Source organism: Blennius ocellaris (genome assembly GCF_963422515.1).
Source record: "Blennius ocellaris genome assembly, chromosome: 4".
Classification (NCBI taxonomy): Eukaryota; Metazoa; Chordata; class Actinopteri; order Blenniiformes; family Blenniidae; genus Blennius; species Blennius ocellaris.
The window spans coordinates 5694345-5717470 of record NC_137653.1 but is presented as its reverse complement, the minus strand read 5'-3'; the positions used below and the strand labels follow the sequence as shown (position 1 = coordinate 5717470).

At 42.0% G+C, this 23126-nt stretch overlaps 2 protein-coding genes across 2 annotated transcripts; one reads left to right on the top strand and one right to left on the bottom strand.

The window, feature by feature from the left end:
• Positions 1-11998: 11998 nt before the first annotated feature.
• Positions 11999-18952, bottom strand: dhrs3b (dehydrogenase/reductase (SDR family) member 3b). The gene is made up of 6 exons (XM_080494600.1): positions 18338-18952; positions 14338-14481; positions 13916-14035; positions 13238-13476; positions 12562-12687; positions 11999-12472 (listed from the first exon to the last, which is right to left on the bottom strand). Exons 1-6 carry the CDS (start codon positions 18530-18532, stop codon positions 12388-12390), a joined length of 909 nt encoding a protein of 302 aa, XP_080350726.1. The 5' UTR covers positions 18533-18952; the 3' UTR covers positions 11999-12387.
• A 2012-nt stretch (positions 18953-20964) lies between these two features.
• On the top strand, positions 20965-22415 carry aadacl4 (arylacetamide deacetylase-like 4; the record flags this gene model as incomplete). Its single annotated transcript, XM_080495376.1, is given in 7 exon segments — positions 20965-21078; positions 21080-21166; positions 21516-21553; positions 21862-21922; positions 21924-22181; positions 22183-22300; positions 22303-22415. Coding segments are annotated over 7 exon segments (789 nt in total).
• Between the last annotated feature and the right edge of the window lie 711 nt (positions 22416-23126).

The window sequence follows — 23126 nt, the reverse complement described above, 5'->3', positions numbered from 1 at the left end:
TTGTACCAGGGGTTAGGGAGAGGTTGGCAGGGAGTTAATGAGATGACTGGTGGGGTGATCAGCAATGAGGGGTTTGCAGACCTATGACACGGTACAAGACACACATTGATAGAGATGGAATACTTTGCAGATTTATGAAGCGTTTGTTTATTGCCCAGCACATCAGGTGGCCACAAAGACTCACAAGATAGACTACAGCTTGTCACAAACAGCTTGAACTGCCCCCTGGTATTTTATTTTAAAACCATTAAAAAAAAAGACATATCTACCCATTTTGTGCTCTGCCTGCGATGTTGTCTCCTTAAACAGAAAGTCTAAAATGTAAATTCTAGGTCAGCGTGCACACGGTACTAAATGAAAAACACACTGAATCATCATATTTCCGAGGCTTGATGACCAAAATCACTGAGGGCTATGTTGAAACTGCCAGTGACTCACTGAAGGAAAAAATGCTGTAATGTTATCCAGAGTGAAGAAAGTCAACATCAAGACTTCTGTTCTTTGCCCAGAGATGAATAACAACTACTGAAACTCACTCCCAGTGACTGATTTCTTCTTAGTTTTGATGAGGACAAAAAATGCCTCCCACTCCTTTGCAGCAGTGCACTGATTGTGTGACACATTTCACAATACATCTCTTTGACCACACATAATGGTTCTTTAAGATCTGTTTAAAACAAGAAAAAAAAGTACCTCAGATGACATCATTGATTAATAATGCATAGCTAAAGTTTTTCTTTTCTGTTAGTTCTGCTGCAGTCTCCCACATAACACAGACTGTGGCTGTTATATGTGGTGTGACTTGCATAAGGAGATTGGCTTTAGTGCAATTTCAGGACAAACTTGTTCAACAGCTTAACATTAATATTCTGTGTATTTGCAAAAGCTAATAAAGCTGCAAAAACAAGATAAACAACACTCTCTGTATGGTATACACTGGAAATCAATTGTTTGAACCTCCCCAAGGTGCTTTACATTGTTATAATTACAAATTACATTCAAACCTGGTACAGTCTGTCTATGAGGAGAGTTCTGACCACTCTATCTCAGAATCAAGCAAAGTAACTGAAATGTGAGAATTGAGATATGAGAGATCACAGCAAGCAAATGCCATTGGTAAAAGCAATAACCAGGAGACAGAAGTTTTTCTAAATCAGCTTTGTGTTATGCACAATTGCTTTATTCAAAAGCACTTTTGGAAATTTACCTTTTCTTTTTGTAACATTACAAAACACAGTGCAACTGACAGACATAAGTCAAACATCAGCTGATTGACACTTGACAGTTGGATGAAGCCTAACCTATCAGTACACATTCCTCCTGAGATAATTCTGGCTTTTAAGAGGTCTTCAACTTAAAATACATCTGTAGAGTTTATCTAGTTCTGCTCGGTCTGTGGTCTCTAAGGTTTTTCAGGTCAGTAGGGGAACTTTTAACTTAACCTTATATTCAGAAGATCCTCACTTCTTGTCCTGGTTGGGTTTGGTGGCCTTTCAATGTGGAGTTTGCGTGTTCATCCGGTGTGTGATTGGGTTTTATCTGAGAACTCCAGTCTCTTCCCACAGTCTTGAAAACGTGCCTTTGGCAGTATTGGTGTTGTGGTTGTCTCTCTGTGTTATCATGCAATGTAATTTTCACCTGTCCAGATTGGCCATCGCCCTGTAAGGCTGGATGGATGGATGGATGGATGGATGGATGGATGGATGGATGGATGGATGGATGGATGGATGGATGGATGGATGGATGGCCATATGTGGGATCATGTCTCTCTTCTTCTCGAGCCTGTCCAGAGTGTACCTGCCTCTGTACAAGTGTACAAGCCTTGGCAGCTGAATCTGTTAAATTGAACAACACTGGGCCTTCAAACAAATGACATGCACTTGAGTGACTTTGTAATAAGGTGCCAATATAGTATTTACTTTGTGTTAAACTATATCCTTGGTTATTGGAGTTAGTTCTAATTCTATCAGACTCATGGGCAAAAGCACACAGCAATATTGTCGTTTGCAGGATTTTATCTTCAAACCTTCTCTTTTAAAGATTATGTTGGAATCAATCTTGGTGTCCTGGGAAGTGTTATTTCACAGTGAAGAAAAAGAAGCGATTTGTTCCGAAAGCTTGATAAGGCTAGTGGAGTAGCCTGTATTTAAAGACATTTTGTCTCTGCTGGCAGGACTGCAGGACTGTTCTCTCCAAGATGCCAGCAGACAGTTTCTGTCTTGTTGACAACAGCGTGATAGAAAAGGAGAGAGAAGAGAAAGCAGGAGGGGCAGTGAAGGAAAAAAACAAAACAAAACAAAACTCACCATGAAGGAAGAGATTGAGAGAAGTTGAGAGCAGAGGGAGGGTAAAATAGAGAGGTGAAGGGGGGGGTGCAGGGGGGAGCCGATAGGGGGTGAGGGGAGAACAGGAGGGAGAGAAGTGGTGGTAGCGGGAGGAGGGGGTGGCTGTGCGTGAGTAGAGGACCTCCCTGTGAACTGTGCAGTCGCGAGCCGGGTCATTGGGGCGAGGTTGTCAGAGCGTGCCTGAAACAGTACACCCAGGGGTTCAGCCAGAGTTCACACACTCAGTGTGCAAGATCCATGTCCCTCAGTCAGCGCTCGCCAGCCTTGCACTAGCATATTGCAGAAGGAAAACTCACATGTATCATTACACACGTGCATGCACGAAGATGAAACAAAGATCGAGAACGGGCAAACACACACGTGCACTCGTAGAAACTTGTGGGATGTTTCGGAGATAATCAGTCTTTTTAGCCGGGTCCAAAAACACACAGATAAGGAACTAAGCGTCTCTGATGTATTATGTTCACATCAGTTCAAGTAAAGTTTATCTGAGGGTGACACACACATAATTATCACGCAGAAGCAAAGTAAACAGGCTTGTCTTTCTGGAGTGAACTTATTTAGAGATTATGACTGATAGTGTCCATAGCCAGCAACAACACAAACAACGGCACCAGTAATGTTGTAACACAGTGAGAAAGTTTTTCCTTAATTCCAGTCAGAGTGGTTTAAATAGGAGAGGCCACGAAGCCAGAATACCCTATGTGTGACTGAGCTCTTTGTGGGAAAGCTGTCTGCTTTACTCCCATTGAAGACTGGTTGGCCCATTGTCAAACCCAGAGCTTGACCTGGTGTTGAACCCAATTGTCAAACTTGCAGTGTAGTGTGGGACCTTGGTGGGGGAGGAGAGTCACCAGAGTGTGGTTTAGCTGACTGAGGCAAGTGTTTGTCATCGCTCCGTCCTTGAAAAAGTTTTGTGTATGATTTCCCTTGCAAAACCTGTGAGGAACTAAACTTCTTGTCAAAGCCTCTATTTTATATAACAAATTAGGTCATTTACCTCGAAAATATATGTCCTCCTGCTCCATCACAGCCTCTCCAGTCATGTGGCGACCACCCCAATCATTCCCCTAATTCTCACGCCGGGGATAACTCAGTCTTGTGTCACATGAGGATTTGACAGACAGGCCCAGCTGTGGCAGTCAGGCGCCAGAGCACCACGCCCTCCATGTCCAAGTCAGACAAGGCCCAAACCCAGAACAATTCAGTCTTTGTGGATCTACTGGAAACTATCAACTGCATCCAAATGACCGTAAGCTGTAGATACAAGCCAGATGTTGGAATTCCTTGGCTCAGTTCAATCTCAGTCCAGTCTGGCTCATCCAAGCCCAGCAGCAGAGCAGTGGCAGGGAAGGGGGTGTGCAGCACAGATCGTCCTGTTATATGAAACCTAGTCTAATTGAGCAGGAGAAGAACTTCTCTGCTTGTACGTTGTCCATATATGGTGGAAGTGTCTGATTGAAAAATTGTGCGAAATTGCAGCTCTTTGCCTTCAGGCTTCATGACAATTGAAAACAGGTCACTGTGCAGTTTTCATCGATGCACACAAACCCCGTTATGTCTCATGAGGGCAGCTGTGTTGCATATTACTCTTCATACAAATCCCCCTTTCAACCAAATTACACCCAGATGCCTGTATCTAGATTAGTTATACTTTATGGAATGAGTTAAAAGAAAACAAACTGCTTTGCCAGTTGAAGCTGCCTTAATAAATGTCTGCTCTTCTGTGTGTGTGCGATGCCTTCTTTTGCGGAAAAAAAATAATGGCATCATATACCATTGTCGTCGCAAATCTTGTTGTTAACTATTACCAACGTTAACTATTACCAACCTCATTACAGGACCAGCCTATCTCTTAATCCTAGTGTTGTCAAAGGTCGTGATAATATCTTGCAAAAAAGGTCTTTAGTGGTCTAAATCTGACATGTTCACAGCGATCTGGTGGAAGACTCATTTGTCCTTTTGCTGGCTAATTACGGCAGGCTGTATGACCACCCCCCGCATTCACCGCCAACCTTTCACCTCTGAGGTGTTGAGCGGGCAATTACTCTTCCTGGCTTCTGTGTGAAAGGCACAAACACAAACTGGCTATTCTTTAGTTGTCTTCATTGCTCACCTATCTATCCTTTATGTCATGACAAAAAAAAACAACACACACACACATATATATATATATATATATATATATATATATATATATATATATATATATATATATATAGTATATATACACAGGCAAAAAACTTTAGCATGTCTTGAGTAGGAAGATGTCTGCTGTGTATTTACTTCCCACACATTCAGTGATCTCTCATACCTGAAGCTTGTGTGGAGGTTGTTTTTTTGTTCAATGTCTCAAGTGTTATTGTTGTCAGACAGATTCTGGTTTTCTGTGTTCAGATTTATCAGATTGTTTACACAATATTGTGATCACACATCCTATTTGTTTTGTTTCTTTTTTTCATTATCTGATGTTGCACACATGAAAAGTAAACAACAAGGTTAAAAAATAATGGGAGAAGTAGTTGAATTTCTGTGTGGCAAGCATTCAGGTTGCACTGTCAGAAAGGTAAAATTGTGGAGAGAAATGTCCTGCAATACCGGACGGGCTTTTAAGTGCCTTTTTTTTGACCAGACATATAGCAAAGCTTCATGCTGACTCAATCATTTTGAAAAGTACTTTTCGGCTCTCCTGTGCTGCTTGATAACCCACATCCTCTACTCAAAAAATCCTCAATAACAGCTCTCCAGAGGGATGCTTTCATCCTGACGCACACGATGTGTTTGGTCTGTTTCCATTTAGCTAAGTTCAGGTGTAGTTCACAGAGGCCGCCAACTCTGGTCACATGACATGTATGCAGGCTGCGGGCCTGGGAGGGCTTTGTTTGTGCAATTTAGCCTTGTGATGAATCAGGAGCTTTGGTGCCAAAAGAATAAAAAAAAAAAAAAGAGTATCTTAACAATCAGTAATTGCAACGTGAGCCAAGAAAGTAGACTTAACATATCATCTATTTTTATTCCTGTAAGCACGATCAGTGTTTGTGTAGTCAAGAGTTTGCGGCATGAACGCCTTGCACCTCCCTCTGTCTCGATGAGAGCAATGGCAAGCAAAAAAAGGTTGGCACACCTTTTGACATCTGCCCTGTTTTTCAGGCGATGGTGTCTGGAGAACCGTGCCCTCCACATGACCCACATCTCATTCACCTTGAGCAAGGCAGACTGCTGGCAACAGACACCAAGCCACAGCGTTCACCCATGCTGTGACACTGTTGCGCAATCTATGAGGAAGCTCCGCTGTAATAAATAAATCTGGCTGAAGCGATCCATCTGGGAACAACATTTTTTCTGCAGAGCTCTCCTGACGTGATGCCTGGTGGGCTTTATAAATATCCAGAGCCCATCCGCGCAATGTGAACTGTGTTTCACCCTCCCACACCCTTCCCCTTTGAGTGTTTGCCTTCTGCTTGCAGTGAAAAGGAGGCTTTACTTTGCTTTGTTTGTCCCTCAGCTCTTACCTCCTACTTTCTCCCTGTTAACTGTCAGTGTTCAAAAGCAGAACACTGGAAACCACATGTGAAACAGAGCGCTCTTGGTTTCATTGTGGAGTTGAATGACCCAGAGGGATTTTTCTTTTTAATGTCATGTGGCACCCTGGAAGATCAGAACTTTAAATGCCACATCTGCACTTTTGAAAACTGTGGTTAGCGTTAGTCAAAGAAATTACACGACACGTTGTAGTTAGAAATCACATAGTGTCACACTAAAGGTAGAAACATTATTTGAAAACAGTGAGACGTCTTCCTACTGTTGTGTGCACGTTCTGTGCTGCTCTGATCTGATTTAAACCAAATTGTATTCTTATTTTTCTGGCATGATACAATGTTCGAGAGACCAATCTTAATGAGCTACATGCGATAAAGAAGACAAATCTTTCCGTAATGTTCACTTACAATCTCAGAACAAAGATCTCCATATAGATATACACTGTGCTTCTCTGCAAGCTATAGACAAATGACTGTGTAGATATAGCTGGCAGCCAGTGATGAATACAATTTATGGAGAGTTATGCCCCAACTACAAAGTGTTTGACCTTGTGTTGTAGAGCTACTCCCCCTAATGCATATGTATGAGCTTTCTGTGAACACTGCATTCCTACGGTAATTGAATATTTCAGTGTGGCATTTAACTGGCTGAAATTGTTATTTATGAAAGGTATTCGTTTAAAAATCATCCCCTTCATTTGTCCTTGTTCTCGTTGCTGTATGCAACCTGTACGAGTGCGATAACAGTAAGAAGAGGATGCTGCAGACAGTGACACTCTGTCAGTGAACAGTGGGAGTTTCAGTCTTTTCAGTTTCAGAGTTTAACATGTAACATGGTTTCTTTAGACATTTCTGAAAATGCAGCTAATTTTTCTACATTTATCTTATGGGCTGTGTTTGTCTGTGTGTTTTTTTGAGGACTGGCACCCTCTGAGCATGCTGCTCCCTTTAACCTTTAACACCACAGTGTATAATAACTCTTAGAGTTTGACAGGTCAACTGAGGCGTCACGCCTGGCCCCTTGCTGTGGGTTAGGGCTGAGCCTTTTTATCATACTACCTACTCTGTGATGGATGAACCCAGCAACGAGTTGGCGAGAGGGCTAACAGCACTGCTCAGAGAAAGTGGATAAGGTGGTGTAACAAATAACACCGCGCAGAACTCCACTGCCTCCTTCTTCCCTCTGGCTTTGGGTCCTTCAGCTTGTGACATTGGGCTGTGTCTACAAAAACAAACAGCCTCATGGGGTTTATTAGAGGTTATAGTCCATAGCTTACATATCTGATGGCACTTGTCTTCAGTGTATTAGTGCAAAGGAACTGGCTATCTTCAAAATATGGTACTTCCTTCATTATGGATGGTTTCACAAAACAGGTAGAGATTGTGTTAATTTTACTTCTTCTTGCATCTTCTTCTTCTTTTTTTTTTAAGTAGTTGAGCTACTATATCAATTACTCCAAATAAAACATTGAAAAAGCCACTTGCAATATTTTTATTGCTTATCTTGATTATGGTGTTTTAATGTGAACATATCTGTAGTGTTTCTGTGACACATCAACCAAGTTCTCAGCACTGAGCGAGTCAGTTTAATGACTGATTCTTGACTGGGTCAGCTGAAGTCAGATCAGCTCGTAGAAGGAAAATGCTCAATAAGATATGCAGTTCTTAAAAAGTAAAAATGTTGAAAATATTGAGAGCATCAAGCTACCGTCAACATCATGACTCTTTCATGTTTCCATCAGGAGGACTGAATAAATTTGAAATTAAGTAAGTATTGCTACTCCAGTACACAGGAGTTTGGCAAGATGGTGACTATCAGGACAAGGTTGGCAAATGCAAAAGCTAGGGGGTAGACAGCAGCTCCCCAACTAAGTAAGATAGAGACAATCAGTAATTAAACTTGAGTAACTGTAACTACGTTAGTAAATTCGAATTAGTTACTGGTATGAAAGTACGACATTTCTTTCCAATGTAATTATTTCAGCTGTGCTTATATTTAAATAAATGATAGCAGGCATGTGTTATAAAAATCACATATATGGGAACCAAAAAAGTAATGTAAAGTGAAAATAAACACAACGTGTTTGGGTAAACATGTGATATTGGTCTGAGCAGCAGAGATATATCAAGTTTCAAAGTCACAGCAAGCCATCTGCCCGGAAACTCAGAGTCTGTATGTGTATGTGATGTGAATAACTACAGAATCCTGTAGAGGCTGAGTTTTTACATGCGTTCAGCATCACTGCACAACAAGCCAAACGGACTCCAGATCCGGGCGCCAATAATATATTTGATGGATCATTGGAGGCTGACTCTCTAAGCCCCGGTGTTGGGATTGCAAAGGCTTGGACTGCATATAGGAAAATACCTTCAGGCTTGTTGCTCTCTCGGAGAGGGGAATTTCCTGTGCCTTCCATAACAACAGTGTTGTCGTAGCTTATACCGTCTTATTTGGGACAAACTTGCATGACGAATAAAACACATTAGGAATAAAGTGTAAACACATCTTTTAACTCCATGTTACAACTGTGAATAAAACCAAAAAGCTCAGAAGGGACACCAGGGAATGTGGTTACAGCTGGGACAGCAACATTCTCAGATTTCCTCCCATGTGACCAAACCTCAAGTCCTCTGCTTCCACCTGCGCTTGGTCAGTCACCGTGGAGCTCTGCGCCTTCAGCAGGGAAAAGGCTTTCCAAGCCCCTCTTTGATTTATTCAGTATTTGGCTAACCTTGCACTGAACTTGCCCCGAGAGATTTCCGACCATTTTAGCCCTCCTTTTCCAGCATACGTGCACTACATGCCTCCTCGGCCTAGTTCCATCCCAACATGCTTCTTCTCCCTCTGCTTTCGCAACAGCTCACAAAGAGAATGAGAAACAGGCCCTTGAAGGAGGCTCGGGTTCACTCTCTGCTTTGTCCCCCCCCCCCCCCCCCCCCCCAACCCAGTGCGGGTCACCTACTGATCACAATGGGCGGCCCTATCGTGAGTGCACAGGAGGGCATTTATGGTTCGCTGCGATTCAAATGAATGTTTATGAGCCTTGTCTGGCAGCCAAAGGCCAGGCACTGTCCCAGCATTTACAGTCACTCTCGTTCAGAGCTTTTGGTTGTGCAAGCTTGCTTTGACTGGTGCTCAGATAAGAGGTCTCTCTCTCTCTCTCTCTCTCTCTCTCTCTCTCTCTCTCTCTCTCTCTCTCTCTCTCTCTCTCTCTCTCTCTCTCTCTGCAAGTTTGGATCTGTGATCTCCATATCCCTTCATGCATTTATTACTTCGTGTATTGCTCTCAAAGCACCAAGGGAAGATTCTGTGTGTGTGTGTGTGTGTGTGTGTGTGTGTGTGTGTGTGTGTGTGTGTGTGTGTGTGTGTGTGTGTGTGTGTGTGTGTGTGTGAGAGATAGAGTTTTGTAGATCTCAGAAATCACAGAGCCACATTTCCCCTTCTGTCAGCTAGTTTCAAAATCAGAGAATCAGAGTATCTGCATGTAAGGCAATGCTACACATATTCTGTTCTATATTAAGAATACTGGCTTCATTATTAACCTCACTGTAGTGAGGGGGGAGAGCACCATCAATGAGTAAGTGCAGACTTTTGCTCCGTCACATTTCCACTGAACATTGCTCTTTGCTCTGATCTCAATATGGCGTATTATTTATAGTCTCACGGGGGGCAATCAAGAGGAGCTGAGTAAGCAAACACTAAGATCCCAATCCACTCACAAGCATATACTTGCGTGTCTGTATAGAGTAAACATAGTAGTCATTCGTCATAAAAATGCTTAATTTGCCATTTTGTCTTTAATATGTGTGGGAAGGCTTTTTAATTGAGACAAAAGATGTTTTTATGGAGTCCAAAATTACACAGGTGTAAAACTATAGTTTCTCTTATCTTTTTCTGTTTGCCGCTGATCATATCTCGCACATGTACTCCTCACAACCATAACTACTTTACTGCTCATGACATCTGGAAAATTCAAAAACTAAGGAAAACTAGATTCTGATTATAATATTTGTAAAAAGAGAGAGCCTTGCACCCATCTATTGATCATTGCAGCGGTGCTCACAATTTTTGTGGTAACAAGCTTTTCAATACAGACAGGATTCATCGAAGTGTGACGTATATGTAATACAAGCTTCTCCATACAGTCAGAAACGCATTGTGACATTGACAAATGTCCAGATATAAAAACCTGAAGCCTTGGAAAAAAGGGGGAGATGATTCATTTCATCAACAGGCTGAAACCAAAATGAATACAAAAACTGTTTTTCGTCAGTCTCAAATGCTGGTTGAGTTCATACATGAACTGCTCAGACTCGAGTCGGGAGACTAACTCTTTTTAAGGGAAGCCCAACATGGCCTCTAATTGAGGTTAAGAAGAGTGCAGCTGAGCGGAGCACTTTCATTTTCACTACATTCCCTTCTTTTAAGCGGCTAAACCTCAGTGAGGTCAGATCTTTGCCTTATCTCATTAAACATTAACAAGATCAAATTAACTATCTTCCATCTGAGATTTGAAAAAGGATAAAAACCACTTTATTAACACCTTGTTATTTACTTTATTACCACTCGTTGCCTAATGGCCCTGTATAGTTTGTGGTGTAATATAACCTAAAGTTTATTATTCTGATGTTGGAGGCGCATTGTTTAAAAAAAACAACCAAAAAACAACCCTCAATAGATAGATTACAAATATCAACAACAATAAAACCCGTCGTCTTGTAGTTAAACAATTCTGTAGAACCTTAGTAAAAATGTCTGACATGTTACTTATTGATGGGATGGAAAAGGAAATATTTCAATACAGAAATCACACATTTACTGTCCGTCTCTTCCATAACACAGAGAGTTCAGACTGGCGCTTTGATCCTGAGGCTATTGCTGTTAAATGCAAAGTTTAAAACATTTTTAGAACTGTATTACTCATTTCAAGGCATCTTGCCAAGAGCTGGATTGGAAGATCAATATCACTCTGAGTAAAGACAATGGTAATGATATTCTTTTCTGATTCTGAGCAAGGAGGCTAATCTGCATATTTCCCAAAATGTCAAAGCATTTCTTTAATATACTGGCGAGAATTTGTTTCTTACCATTACAGTATTTTCATAAGACGGACTCACAGATCACTCTATGCTACTTTGATGTTACTGGAGTAGCTTGTTGCAAATTTGCAGGTTACACAGACATTTGTTTCATTATAATAGAAAAAGCACCATTGAGGTTCTGGTAATTTTTTTTTATTAGTATGTCTATCTTTTTGAAATGTTTCTTTTTTTCTAGCTTTCCGATAATATGCCCAATCAAAAGGCAATTGTGCGACTCTGAAAATGACAAATTGTATCTATTGGAATTTTCACAGCTCACTTTCTCTGTTGTGAAGCCTGAGACCATGCTCAAATTAATACGTAATTAAGTAAAAGAGGCTACATATGGCTAATTTTCCCCGCATGATGAGCATTTTGGAGATGTGCAGTGAAGTAGTGGTGAGTAATCTCACATCATAGCAATTAGGTCCTTCCATCTAAACCAGAGTTGGGCTTAGTGGTCTTTCTGTTTGGAATCTGCATGTTCTTCTTGTGCACACCGGGATGGTTGATGTGATAAGTCGCAGAAATCTTAAACTTGTCTTTAAGCCAAGTAAAAAAAACAAAAACAAAGTTTGATATGGAATAGAGTTCCTACACAAAAAGAAAATACCTTTTCCTCAATGATTAAAGGACTGAAATGTCTACAGAGTGGGAGAAAAAAAGAAAACCAGTCTCTGCCTGCACATGTTTGCAGACTGTGGTCTGAACCACACTAAACATGTGAGGATGGCGGGCCTGCTGATTTGTTTTGAGTTCATTATGTTTATTGAAAATTACGCAATCCCTGTGCTCCATATTATGACAGCAGAGCACAAACAGGAATATGCCCCACATGCCCCCAAGAGTGTGTTTTATGTTGTGACAACATCGCCTGTCACAGTCACTGATGTCATGCTTGGAATAAATCAAAAGGTATTATCACACTGCCAAGGGAGTTGAAACCCAGACACATCAAAACAGCGTGCGCCTCCCAAGTGTTCACTGTTTCTATTTTTACCATGCACAAAGAGAGACGGCGCAATTCTAAAACTCCACTTTATTATCTTGTTGTTGATTTGAAGACACTTTAAAAAGAGAATTAAAAAAATAACTGTAAAAACAAACTAAAAATAAGTTCACAAAAAAAAAACAACTTCCCAAATAACTAGTACAGACCTAATGCATGGCTTCTGTTCAAAGTGAGAATGGCATTCAGTCCTCAATACTACAAATCCACACACACGCGCGCACAAACATACACGACCAGAATGTATTGTACAGTTCATCAATTCATTCTACCTGCAGAAGCAACACCCTTGCATGTCCCCTAAGAATTTATCTCCACGGTACCACGGGGCCTCGTCACTTTATGGTCCATACTCCCCGTCATCTCTCCATAGAGCTGTCGAGGTTGCTCTTGCACTGTGTGCAATCCAGGTTCATGTCCTCCCTTTGAACGTGTTCATGCAGGTATAACTCCCAGAAAACTTGTGGATTTCTTCTAGTGCGACCTGTGGCATGAAGCTGTAGAAGAAACAGTGGTAGAGTGTAAAGAATACAGCAAATTTAAATGACACGCAACAACTGCAAATGTCAAAGGAGAGAACTTTTACCTTTTGAGAATTACAAGCGCGTGCATTGTCCAGGGCAGGTAGAGGAAGGCTTTGTTAGATCTGACCGCTTCTACAGTCCTCTGAGCAACGACCTCAGGTTTGAGGGGTGGGAAGAGTTGGGGAAACCTACACAGAAAAAGAAAGTAGGTTTGAGTGACATTGGAAATCATTCAGCCACACTCAAAAACAAGACTACATATTTTATTTACCTCAGGCTTTCCATTCCCATTTCACTAAAGTGTGACAGGTCTGAAGTAGTTTCATTTCTCTGCACAGTAATTACGTTGTTTTGCAAAGTTTGAATGACTCAAGGTTTGGCCATCTCCAAATATTACCATCCACAAGGGAGGAAAAGCCATTGGATTGATACAATATCTGTGCTGGACAAGATGGCCAGGAACAAGCTCAGCCAACACCAACATTCAGTGTTTGAGTCAGAGGACTGAGCAAATTGTCATTAACTCACACTTTAGAGCTTTCCAATGTAGCATGTATGTGATTTATTATGCAGATCATTATAGAGGAAACCGAGGGAAGAGACTACATTCTCACACCACCAGAAGCTTCTGTGTGTTTCATTACAATCTATCGAGTACAAGTCAGACTGTGTGCTTATAAATGCAAACCATGATCTGTTGGAAGGTTGAGGTGTGGATGAGTGTCTCATCCTACTCACCTGACTCTCATGCCCTGGAACATCTCTGTATTGGTGTGGAAGGGCAGCACAGTTGTGCAGCTGACGCCGGGACAGTCCAGCAGGCCCAGCGTCAGGCTCTCCATAAAAGCCAGCGATGAGGCCTTGGAGGTGCAGTAATCTATGGCCCCGGGGATGGGCGACTGGGACAGGATGGAATTAATGCATACAACATGGCCGTGTTGGAGCTCCAGCATTCGAGGCAGGAAGGCTTTTGTTGTCTGAGATGAGACGAAAACGTGAACAATGAGGATTAGAATAAAGACGAGATGGAAGAAGGTGTGGAAATACAAGTGAAATGTATTCGACAAAGTAAAAAGGAAAACAGACACAGGAAACAGGGCCCATGCTGTAGCCAAAGATTACATTTCCATTTAGTTAATAATTGCATTTCTGTCTGCATATGACAGTCTTTTGATCCCCATACAAAATAAAAAAATGCCACAAGTTTCAAAGCTACTCTGATGTTTCTGTGGTTGCAAGGCATTTTGGAAATACCCCACTTAACCTGACATAATAGCCATAATGATTGACAAGTCTGGGCCGCCTACCACATATATTGCTATGCTATGATCTAAATATGACAATTATATGGATAGTCTGCCAGGAGTAATGTCCCTACACTTGCAGGAAAACTCATTGGTTTCATACAAATCTTACCCAGAACTGTCCCATGGTGTTGATATGTTGGGATTTCAGGAGAGCGTCGTCATCGCTGTCCATCAGACTTTTACCATGAACGACCGCTGCATTGTTCACTAATATCGTAACGTCTCCCACCTGAGAATAAAAGTACAAAAAACAACACTGTTGTCAGAGATCTCAAGTATTTTCTATCTGCTTTCCCGAGTTGATATAGTTGTGCTGCACCAGAGCTGTCAGCAGAATTCCCAACTCATGCTTAGATATTTCAGACAAAGTGTAATCTATACACCAGATGGAAGACAGAGCAGCTCAGAGCGAATATACATAAGGATGAGACAGAAAGACATCCCGGAGAACTACTTTATGATGCATTTCACATTGTGCAAAATTTTCCATGCACAGCCAGAATTACCTTTATAAATATTAAAACGACATACCTTTTCTCTCACCACCTTGGCTTGCTTGTAAACCTCCTCCCGATTGGCCACATCACATAGGAAGTAATGGCACTCTGTTCCAGAGAGGGAGATTTCTTCAGCCGTCTCTTTCAGGCACTTTTCTGTTCTGCCCCACAGAATCACCTAGCAAGGGATCAGATTTTTTAAAAGGTCAGAACCAAATAAACTTGTGTTCCTCGTTAAACAAAGCTGAAGAAAATCAAACGAATTGCTGCTAATAAGCAAGAGAAAGGGATGTTTTCATGACAGTCAACCACCAACAAAACCTTGCATATGTTGCACAAATTTTCTGGCAATAAGTGGTGGGACTGAGGAAATGTTTGAGCAGCATCGCTCTTTTCATTCAGAGAACAGAGAGGCCATTTTCACTCCAACAAATAGTTTTCGAGCAAGATTAAAGGCTTGGGGGTTGCTGTGCAAATGAATTGTCTCTTCATCCACCCGAAGACTAAATGAATGCTGGTCATTTGAGCAGGGAACATGGGCTTGGATGGAGGTGGGGGACTAGTGATTGGGCAATTAGATCTGTCAGTCTTCGGGGTCAGGGAAAGGTAATGAAATCAGGAGGTGAGCCCTCCTCATCTCTCAAACACAAATTCTCAAAGAGATTACACGGCCTGTTGGGCAGATGAGCCCTGTCATTTCTGGTCAGGGAGTCTGAAAACAGTGTGTGTGTGAAGAGCAGAGGACGCCAGTGTGGGATTTGGCCAGTCGCCCGTGACCAAGGTTAATATTTGAGCATAAAGTCCTCTGGAAAGTGATCTTGTGTATCTGAGAGTCAAATTCAGTGTGTGTGTATGTGTGTATATAAAAGACTGTGCCAGTCTTTCAACTCAAATTTCACCATGCCACTTAAAGTGTTCTACATGATTGTGCATCTATAAATACCATTTTAAATCCATCAGGGGGAGAGATTTCTATGGTTTTCTTGAGCTTTAGAGATCTAATTCTAAAACTTGACATATGCTACATAAAATTAGTTTGTCAGCTTGTTACAAGGTATTTCTTTATCAGATCTGGAGCAATCACAGGCTCTGCCTCCCTCTGTGCATGGTCCTAGCTTGAGTTGCTTTTTGATTGAGTTTTTTGTTTGCATTCATTTGCAAGCCCATTTGAGTAATCAGTGAAGGCAGACGGGTCTTGATAAATAACTGAAAGCTTTTAATAGGATTTGAGTCAGACAAACAAAACTGACAGTTCTCATTAAAAGTCAGCACTTAAACTGTGCTCTCCTGTTTAAATGTTATTCAATTCATTAGGTTTATCACCGTCACAATACAAAGCCGCTAAGAGCAAACAGGCTCTGGTCAAATTGGTATCTGTTGAGAAACTGTAAGGACAACAGTTTCTAATTGACCTTGCATGAGTCCTATTCCCTATCAGTGATAATCCAGTGACTGTTCAAACTCAGCATGCCTAAAAAGACTTTAAGTCAACACTGGCTGTAAGTAAAGGTTCCCGAATCAACAAACGAATGTCGCAAAGGCTGAAACAAGACCTCGGGATAAATAGTGCAGATGCCACAGGCTGAGGTGTACATCTCCCGAGTCCCCAGTAGCTCCAGCTGAATTACAGTGATACTCTATCTGCGGGGTTGAATGTATGGGTGGGTATGAACCCTCCTTTTCACACCCATTGTATGGACCAGAAGAGAGGCGGCACACAGAGGGGGCAGCAGGAGTTCAGGAGGCAGTCGCCTGCCGCTGTCTAATTACTGCGGAGACAGCAAGGTCAGTTGCAGGGCAATACCCAGCTGGGAGTGGTGTGCTTCCCGCCTCCAGCGCAACACAAGCGCACCCACCCAGACCTGTTGTCGATGAATTGATTTGGCTCATCTTCCATGTGGAGATGTTTTTTTTTTATGTAATGCTAACAAGCTTGTGAAAGATGTTATGATTCCCTGTAAATGCTTTGTTCTCCAGTGGGCTGCTTTAAAGGATCTCTGAAGAAATATGATGTTGGAATTCATTAACTATTTATACCCTTCCGAAATCACGTAAATGCAGCTATTGGAAGCTTCGTAAAAGAAATAGCTTGGTCTGGTTTACCGTTTCAGGGCTTTACTTTGCCAGTTCCTCCGCTAAAAAGGAGAAGAAAGAAGAAACCCTGGCTTCCCTTGTGCATCTTTACTTTTTCATCTCAGGGAATTCTTTCATCAGCACTAAAGTTAGTCTTCCTCACATCATGAAAACACCAAAGCCCGAGCAGAAGAAAAAGGATCTTCCGCCTGCCAGTCACAAATGGGGCTCCAACTTGGGGTGAGCACAAGTTCATAGAGGTTAGCCCTATTCATAATTACCGTCCTATTTCTTTTTAGCATCTCTTTAGGCAGGGAGTGATTGTCATACACATTACCACAGGTGTTGTTTTCAAACCCTTCACACCTTGATAATACCACACAATGGGGTGCTGAAAAGCATGGTGACATCCTTTGTTGTGCAGCTGCAAAGTAAAGCTTTTAAAACCTACTGGTTTCTTCTTGCTCATTCCCCCCAAGGAGATGGCTTTGAAAGACAGAAGGAGGCAGTTAGTGTTTCGCTGAGCTTTTAGCAATGTTTTCAAGCTGCTAAAATTGCGCCTTAAGAAAGCATCTGTGATGTGGCACCCGTGTCACACATGAACAGATAATCACAACCTGCAGCTTTCAGCTGGGTAGCTCAGTGTGGGCCGAACCCCCCCCCCCCCCCAATTTGGAATGATGACTCCCATCCGAGGCGATCAAAAATAGAGCTACTCTGCATTAACACATTGCTGCTAAATGACACAAGTGATTCATCAGCCACTCAGCTGCGTAATGTTCAGCCACTGGGTTGGAAGACAAACTAAAGTTGCAAGTTCTGCACAGAGATGATGATAAATAATCTCTGTGATCAGCAGAGTCTTGTCTTGTTCGGCCTTGGAAGGAGGGGGAGCAGGAAGGGTGCATTGTATATTATTATTCAAATAATAATATGCAGTGAAGGGGTAAACAAGATGTTAATTGGATTATTCCAAGTTGTGTAGCTGGCATGCACAAACAAACCTACTTCTGAAATCAACAAAATAATAAAAACATTATTATGTAACATCTACTTGACTAAAGCAACAATAACAGTGCAACATCAGTATTATTTACATCGTAAAACCCTGCATCTGATCAACTGTAATGGGCTAGATTTGCCAAGGTGTTTCTGTTGAACCCCTTTTGCTTAGCATGCACCCCATAAAAGACATCCTAAGTTGTCATGCTATGCTTGACAACAAAACATAATCCGGCTTTTATTAGAAGCATGATGGAGGCTTTTGTTGTTTTGTGATATGTTGGCAGATTTTACAGCAGCACAAAGACCGCACACCATAAGTGGCAAATAAAGAAACCATTCTCTAATAGGGCAATAGTATGGTTGTTATGAGGAGAATGGCTTTGAAGTCTATTCAGTAGTGCTTTGTGCACATCTCCCATCTCCCCTTTTACACTTAAAATACACACCGAGTCAGTGTTTTCATCACAGTACAATTATGGGAATAAAACACTTTCTTCATGTCACATAACCCAATAAAAGTACAGCACGGCTGGCAGAATGAATGTCAGCTCAGCACAACACATAATCACATCAATCAGCCACAAATGCTGTCCAGACCTGGCCTCTGGTTGACCCAAGCTGTTGTGCAACGCTTGAAACAAGATTGAGGGCACAGTTTCCATTCTCACAGGACCAACTAGGCTACTTAGAGGTCATGATCCCTGCTTTCATAGAACAGTGGAAACTACAACACACTTGGGACCGAGGAGACAGGACTGACCAGGCCTACCTGGAGCAGCAGGGGTTGGAGGATCAAGGAGGGGGTGGGGGAGTTTCACTAAAAATGCTGTTGATTATTTATTTATTTTTACACAAACTAAGCTTTCAGAGCAGCAACCAGCATGCACACGCACCCCCAAAGAAATCCTGTTTAAATTGCCAGCCGTTAAAGGGCGTGCAACAAGTAGTCCGATTACCTTTCTGGCTCCCTGCTTGGCAAACTCTGTGGCCAGGTGTCGACCGATGCCTCGTCCTCCGCCGGTGATCAACACCACTTCCCTGCTCAGGTCCTTCCTCCTGTTCGGCAGCAGCGACTGCAAACTTGCTCTGAGCACATAATACAGTATCTGGACCGGGAGAAGAATCATGCGACACACACTCTTCAGCTCCATCTCGGAGAGCGCACGGAGAACAATGTTTTTACGCAGCGAGTTTCACGTCGCGCAACTGATGTCCTCCTCCAAACAAAACAAACAAATAAGAAGAAGAAAAAGTGCAGGGACAACTATTCCTTTGCAGGTTCTTAACCGCATGCAAACAGTCTGTTGTGCAGTTGCATGAGTAAATCCACCGTGGCGAGCGAGAACACAGGCGCCACTTATATGACTCCAAGGAGCTCTGACATCTTAGTCCATAATGCGTCAAGCTCTGGAAGCGCGTGAGTGATCGCTCATTTCGGGCTGTCAGTGCGCCGATCGAGACGTGGAGAGTCCAGACGACGCTCCGCGGTGTGCGGGCTGTGCCGCGCTGCCTGCTGCCCTGCCTTATATATCTTCTTACCGCCTCTGCCCCGGCTCTGCCCCGGCTCCGAGGGGAGAGCTCAGGACCTGGATCAACCTAGAGGGGAGGTTTGGAGGAGCATTAATCCTGATTGACATGTTAAGTGGGGATGTTTTTTGTTTTTTTTGCTCCACTGCCCGTCTACCCTGGCTGGTTGAGTATTTGCCTCTTTCCCCACCCCCTTCGTGGAGCCGTGCTTCCCAACCTGTGGTCCCCCTCCCTCCCTCCCCCCCAGTGGTCGCCCCCGCTGCGTCCCAGGTGGGTGCCCTGTGTTGGTTGAATGTTTAACTTCATATTTCTGCTGAACCACATTTAACCACATTTAACCACCACCCCCCACCGCACTGCATAACATGCAGAATAGCAGGGATGTTGCAATCACACACACAATAAATATGAATATTGTTATATAATACTGACAGTTTGAGGTGTCTCTTCAAGAGATGATGAAGAGAGTTATCATCCTATTATCTGCCATCTTTCGACAGTGCTTCACAGATGTATTAAGTGGTTTCAAAATACTTTTCAAAAGCACAAAATTGAAGTAGGACCAATACTGATGAACAGAGTTTGTTTTTGCACTTAATACAAACAGCAGGCAAGTCATGTGTCAGGATTATACATAGCCTGAGACCTGATGTACAATATGTGGCCAGAGGCTTATACTGATAGGTTTGTCTGCATATATATATATATATATATATATATATATATATATATATATATATATATATATATATATATATATATATATATATATATATATATATATATATATATATATATATATATATATATATAAAATTCTTTTTTCAACATGGAAACCTGCTTTTTTTTTTATCCAATTATACCTTAAGCTTTCACTATATCCCTATCTCGGTTGTGTTCTACAACCATGAAGCCATTCATGGTTTGAACTCAATTTATTGCGATGGCAGTGATTTTGAAGCAGGCTATATCTCTCTCTCTCTGTGTGACAATGCAGTTTGGGAAATAGGTCAGTCTGGTCCCAAAAGCTTGGCAGGATGACGGCAGAACACCGCTTTAATACCTCCAAAACAAATCCTATGAATTCATGGGCCTCAGACAAGATTCCAGTCTGTGATGTTTGGCCCTGGCACTGTGATTTTTACTGGGTATGGGTGAATGCAGGGCTTTTTCAGCAACTGGGATGGGTTGGAAGAGCAGCCTCACAATGGTTGCTTTGTGCTGGGCTCAGCTACTTAGAGAAGGCAGAGAGGCTCTCGGGGGCTGCTAAGAACTCTAAGACAACATGACTCCAGATGCTGTCATCATTTTGGATTTTTTTCTTCTTCATGGATTTACAAAAACGTGAACCCAAAGTCAAGATGCATTTTGAGCTCAAAACAAAGAATTCTCAGCTCCAGGGAAACCGAACACAACTTAGCAGATTTTCAAATTGCACCACAATAATTTATGTTACATTTTGAAAGGAGTTTAGGTTTTGCAGGCATAATGTAGAAATGTAAATGGGGTTTAGAAAGAGCTGTTTATTTATACTCATGCTATCACTGCCATCTACAGATCAGCAGTGAAAGTTCAGATACAGACATTTTCAGTGAGTTCTTACAGTATATGAGTCTTCTTCCCCTAAATAATAGTAAATGAAAATGAGGCTCCGTAACTCTCTGTGTTAGGACCTATATTTTCTTCCATAAAAATATTATCGGGGACTGGAAGTCAACTAAAAGAGGACCAAGAGTAAGAATACTTGAAAAGCCACATTATAAACATAAAACATTTGGTGCAATATTGCAAGGCAGAGCAGCCTTTGACTGAGCAGATTTCTTTGACTTAAAAAAAAAAAAAAAAAGCCTAATTAGTTTGTGGAAGCAGTTATGAAAAATGCTGGGGAATTTTTTTTTTTTTTCCATAGCAACAGGCTGCAAAGCATCCCATTGAGTGAATCCAAGGTCAGAATGCTTTTCACAAGCATGTGGGAGGAGGGAATCGAGGCTGAAGGCAGGTAGATTAAACATTTACTCTTAATGAGTTACCTTCAACAGACAGGAATGGCATCACCATGAGCATTGGCATTGCAATTTTAATAATTGGCTTTGCTGCTCTTGTTGCAGCCTTCCTCCTTCGAGTAATTGGACTTGTGTACGCGGAGCTGATGAATTCAGACATTCCTCATGGGGGTTGCAAACAGCAGGAAGCCGCACATGGTTCATGACTTGTTTGCCGGCGTGGCTATTGTAATGAGTGTCAATATCTGTGGGAGTGTTAGTTTAAGTTTTGTTTGCATTATTGTATCTATCCAACTTGGAATTGAGAGCAGTGTGAAAGGATGAAAAATAAGTCTGCTTCTTTAGGCTTTGTAAGGTTGTCCTTCTTTTGTCCTCCAGGACCTGATAAAGCATAGATCAGAAATTTTTTTTTTTTTTTTTTTGAAGATAAGAAATCAAGTTGAACAAAGCTGCAAAGAAATACAGCCATGTGTTTCCCCGTCTTTGATCTTGCCATACTAAATATGGTTTTCCAGACGGAATAACCTTCACTGTGACTTTCTTTATCAAGAACATCTTTCCATTCTTAATATTTCCTTCCATTTGTGTCTGTTCTCCATATCAGGTTCGAATTCTACATCTACTGGAGTATTTTGTCATCAGGTCAGCTTTATTCATTCGCCTGGATGCCTAACCCACAAATGTGAAAATGCTATGTCCTAGTTTAGGAAATTATATTATCAAATGTAGAAAAGCTAACAAAAGCTTCTGTATTATGCCTGCAATCAATGGCTACACGACCATGATATCTTCAGCCAACTGTGTGTGTCCACCTAATCCTGAACACATTCTGTAGATGAAGTCTGTCGGCACACTGCCAAGGAATCTGACACCACCGTGATCTCCTTTGGATATCCACATTTTTCCATGATTCACATCTCTATCCAATACCTCTATTGTCTAGAAAATAGGCACAGTTCAATATATTGTTTTTCTGTCCTCCCTTTCACCTTCCCGGGGTATCGATTAGCTCCCCGAATACAGAAATCCCGCCCTGTTAGATGATTGTGAATCGGTGACGAGTCACTTCTTGTCTGCAGCTCAGAGTGAGTTCGGCGTCGATCCTCACCGAGGGGCAGTCGGAGGGGACGGCACTGGGGCTAACCTGGCAGCAGCTCTGTGCCAAAGGCTGGCTCGGAGAATGAACGGACATCTGCCATCCCTTTGCGCTCAGCTCCTTATCTATCCAGGCCCGCAGATGGAAGATTTCAACCTGCACTCATACCAGCAAAAATCACGCTGTGCCCATATTGTGTCATTGCCGCGTGGCATTCTGCTTCCTGCAGGACCTCGGTGGAGACGCGGCCATGTGCCAGGAAGTGCTGGAAGGGAACCATGTCTCCACTGAACTCAGAAGGAGTGGCTTTCCCCTTCCCACTTAATCCCAAGTGCCTCACGGGAGACTTCTGTGAACATCCAGCTGCACAATATGTATCATATAACCAAAGCAGGTCTGGAACCTTGACCGTCAGATAACGCAATCATTCAGAAATTCTCGCCAACCTTCATCCTCAGTTGTGAGTGTGAAGAATGAGAATGCTGAGCGATGGTGGGATATGTTAGAGGAAATTACTGCTGGACTTGAAAAAGATTCGTCACCTGTCTTGGTGAGATTTCCTGGCATGATTACCTTTTTTCCAATCAGAGCTGGCTGGCTTTTCCATATGCAGAGCAGGCTGATGCTGGGTATTTTATGGTAAAACACTGTTAAAATTATTAATCGGATCTCATGATAAACCGTATTTTGCTTTCCATCTTGTTTAACATTTTTATAAACAATGTTGCCTCCAGTGATCTTCATTAACATTATGCTATGTATGGAAGCCGAAACTCAATAAACAAGTCATATTCCAGAAATGAGATGTAACCTAAAGACATACAGTTTGAGGCTCTTTTAAAACAAATTAGAGGCACCAAGCCCACGGTTTTACAAGGTTTATTAAACCTCTAAAGTTAAACTTGGGGGTGAAAACCACCAACGTAAGACGCCTTGTCAGCATCTGTCTACATGTTGTATCAAGCAAAGCCTTTTTAATTTGGGAATAGTTTATTATTCAGCCAGCTCTCCATTTCACTAGACAGCAGCTGCAGTCACAGACCAGATTTGTAGTGATTCAACACACAACTATTTTTCTTCGTCAGTTAGCATTAACATTAAGTCAGAATTATTAATAGT

Excerpts from the sequence above, each read along its gene's own strand:
- dhrs3b (XM_080494600.1), bottom strand. The coding sequence starts at position 18,532 with ATGGAGCTGAAGAGTGTGTGTCGCATGATTCTTCTCCCGGTCCAGATA. Across the intron at positions 12,688-13,237 it reads TTCCAGGGCATGAGAGTCAG|GTTTCCCCAACTCTTCCCAC; the intron begins GTGAGTAGGATG and ends TTTTCTGTGTAG. Across the intron at positions 12,473-12,561 it reads GCGCTTGTAATTCTCAAAAG|CTTCATGCCACAGGTCGCAC; the intron begins GTAAAAGTTCTC and ends TTTCTTCTACAG.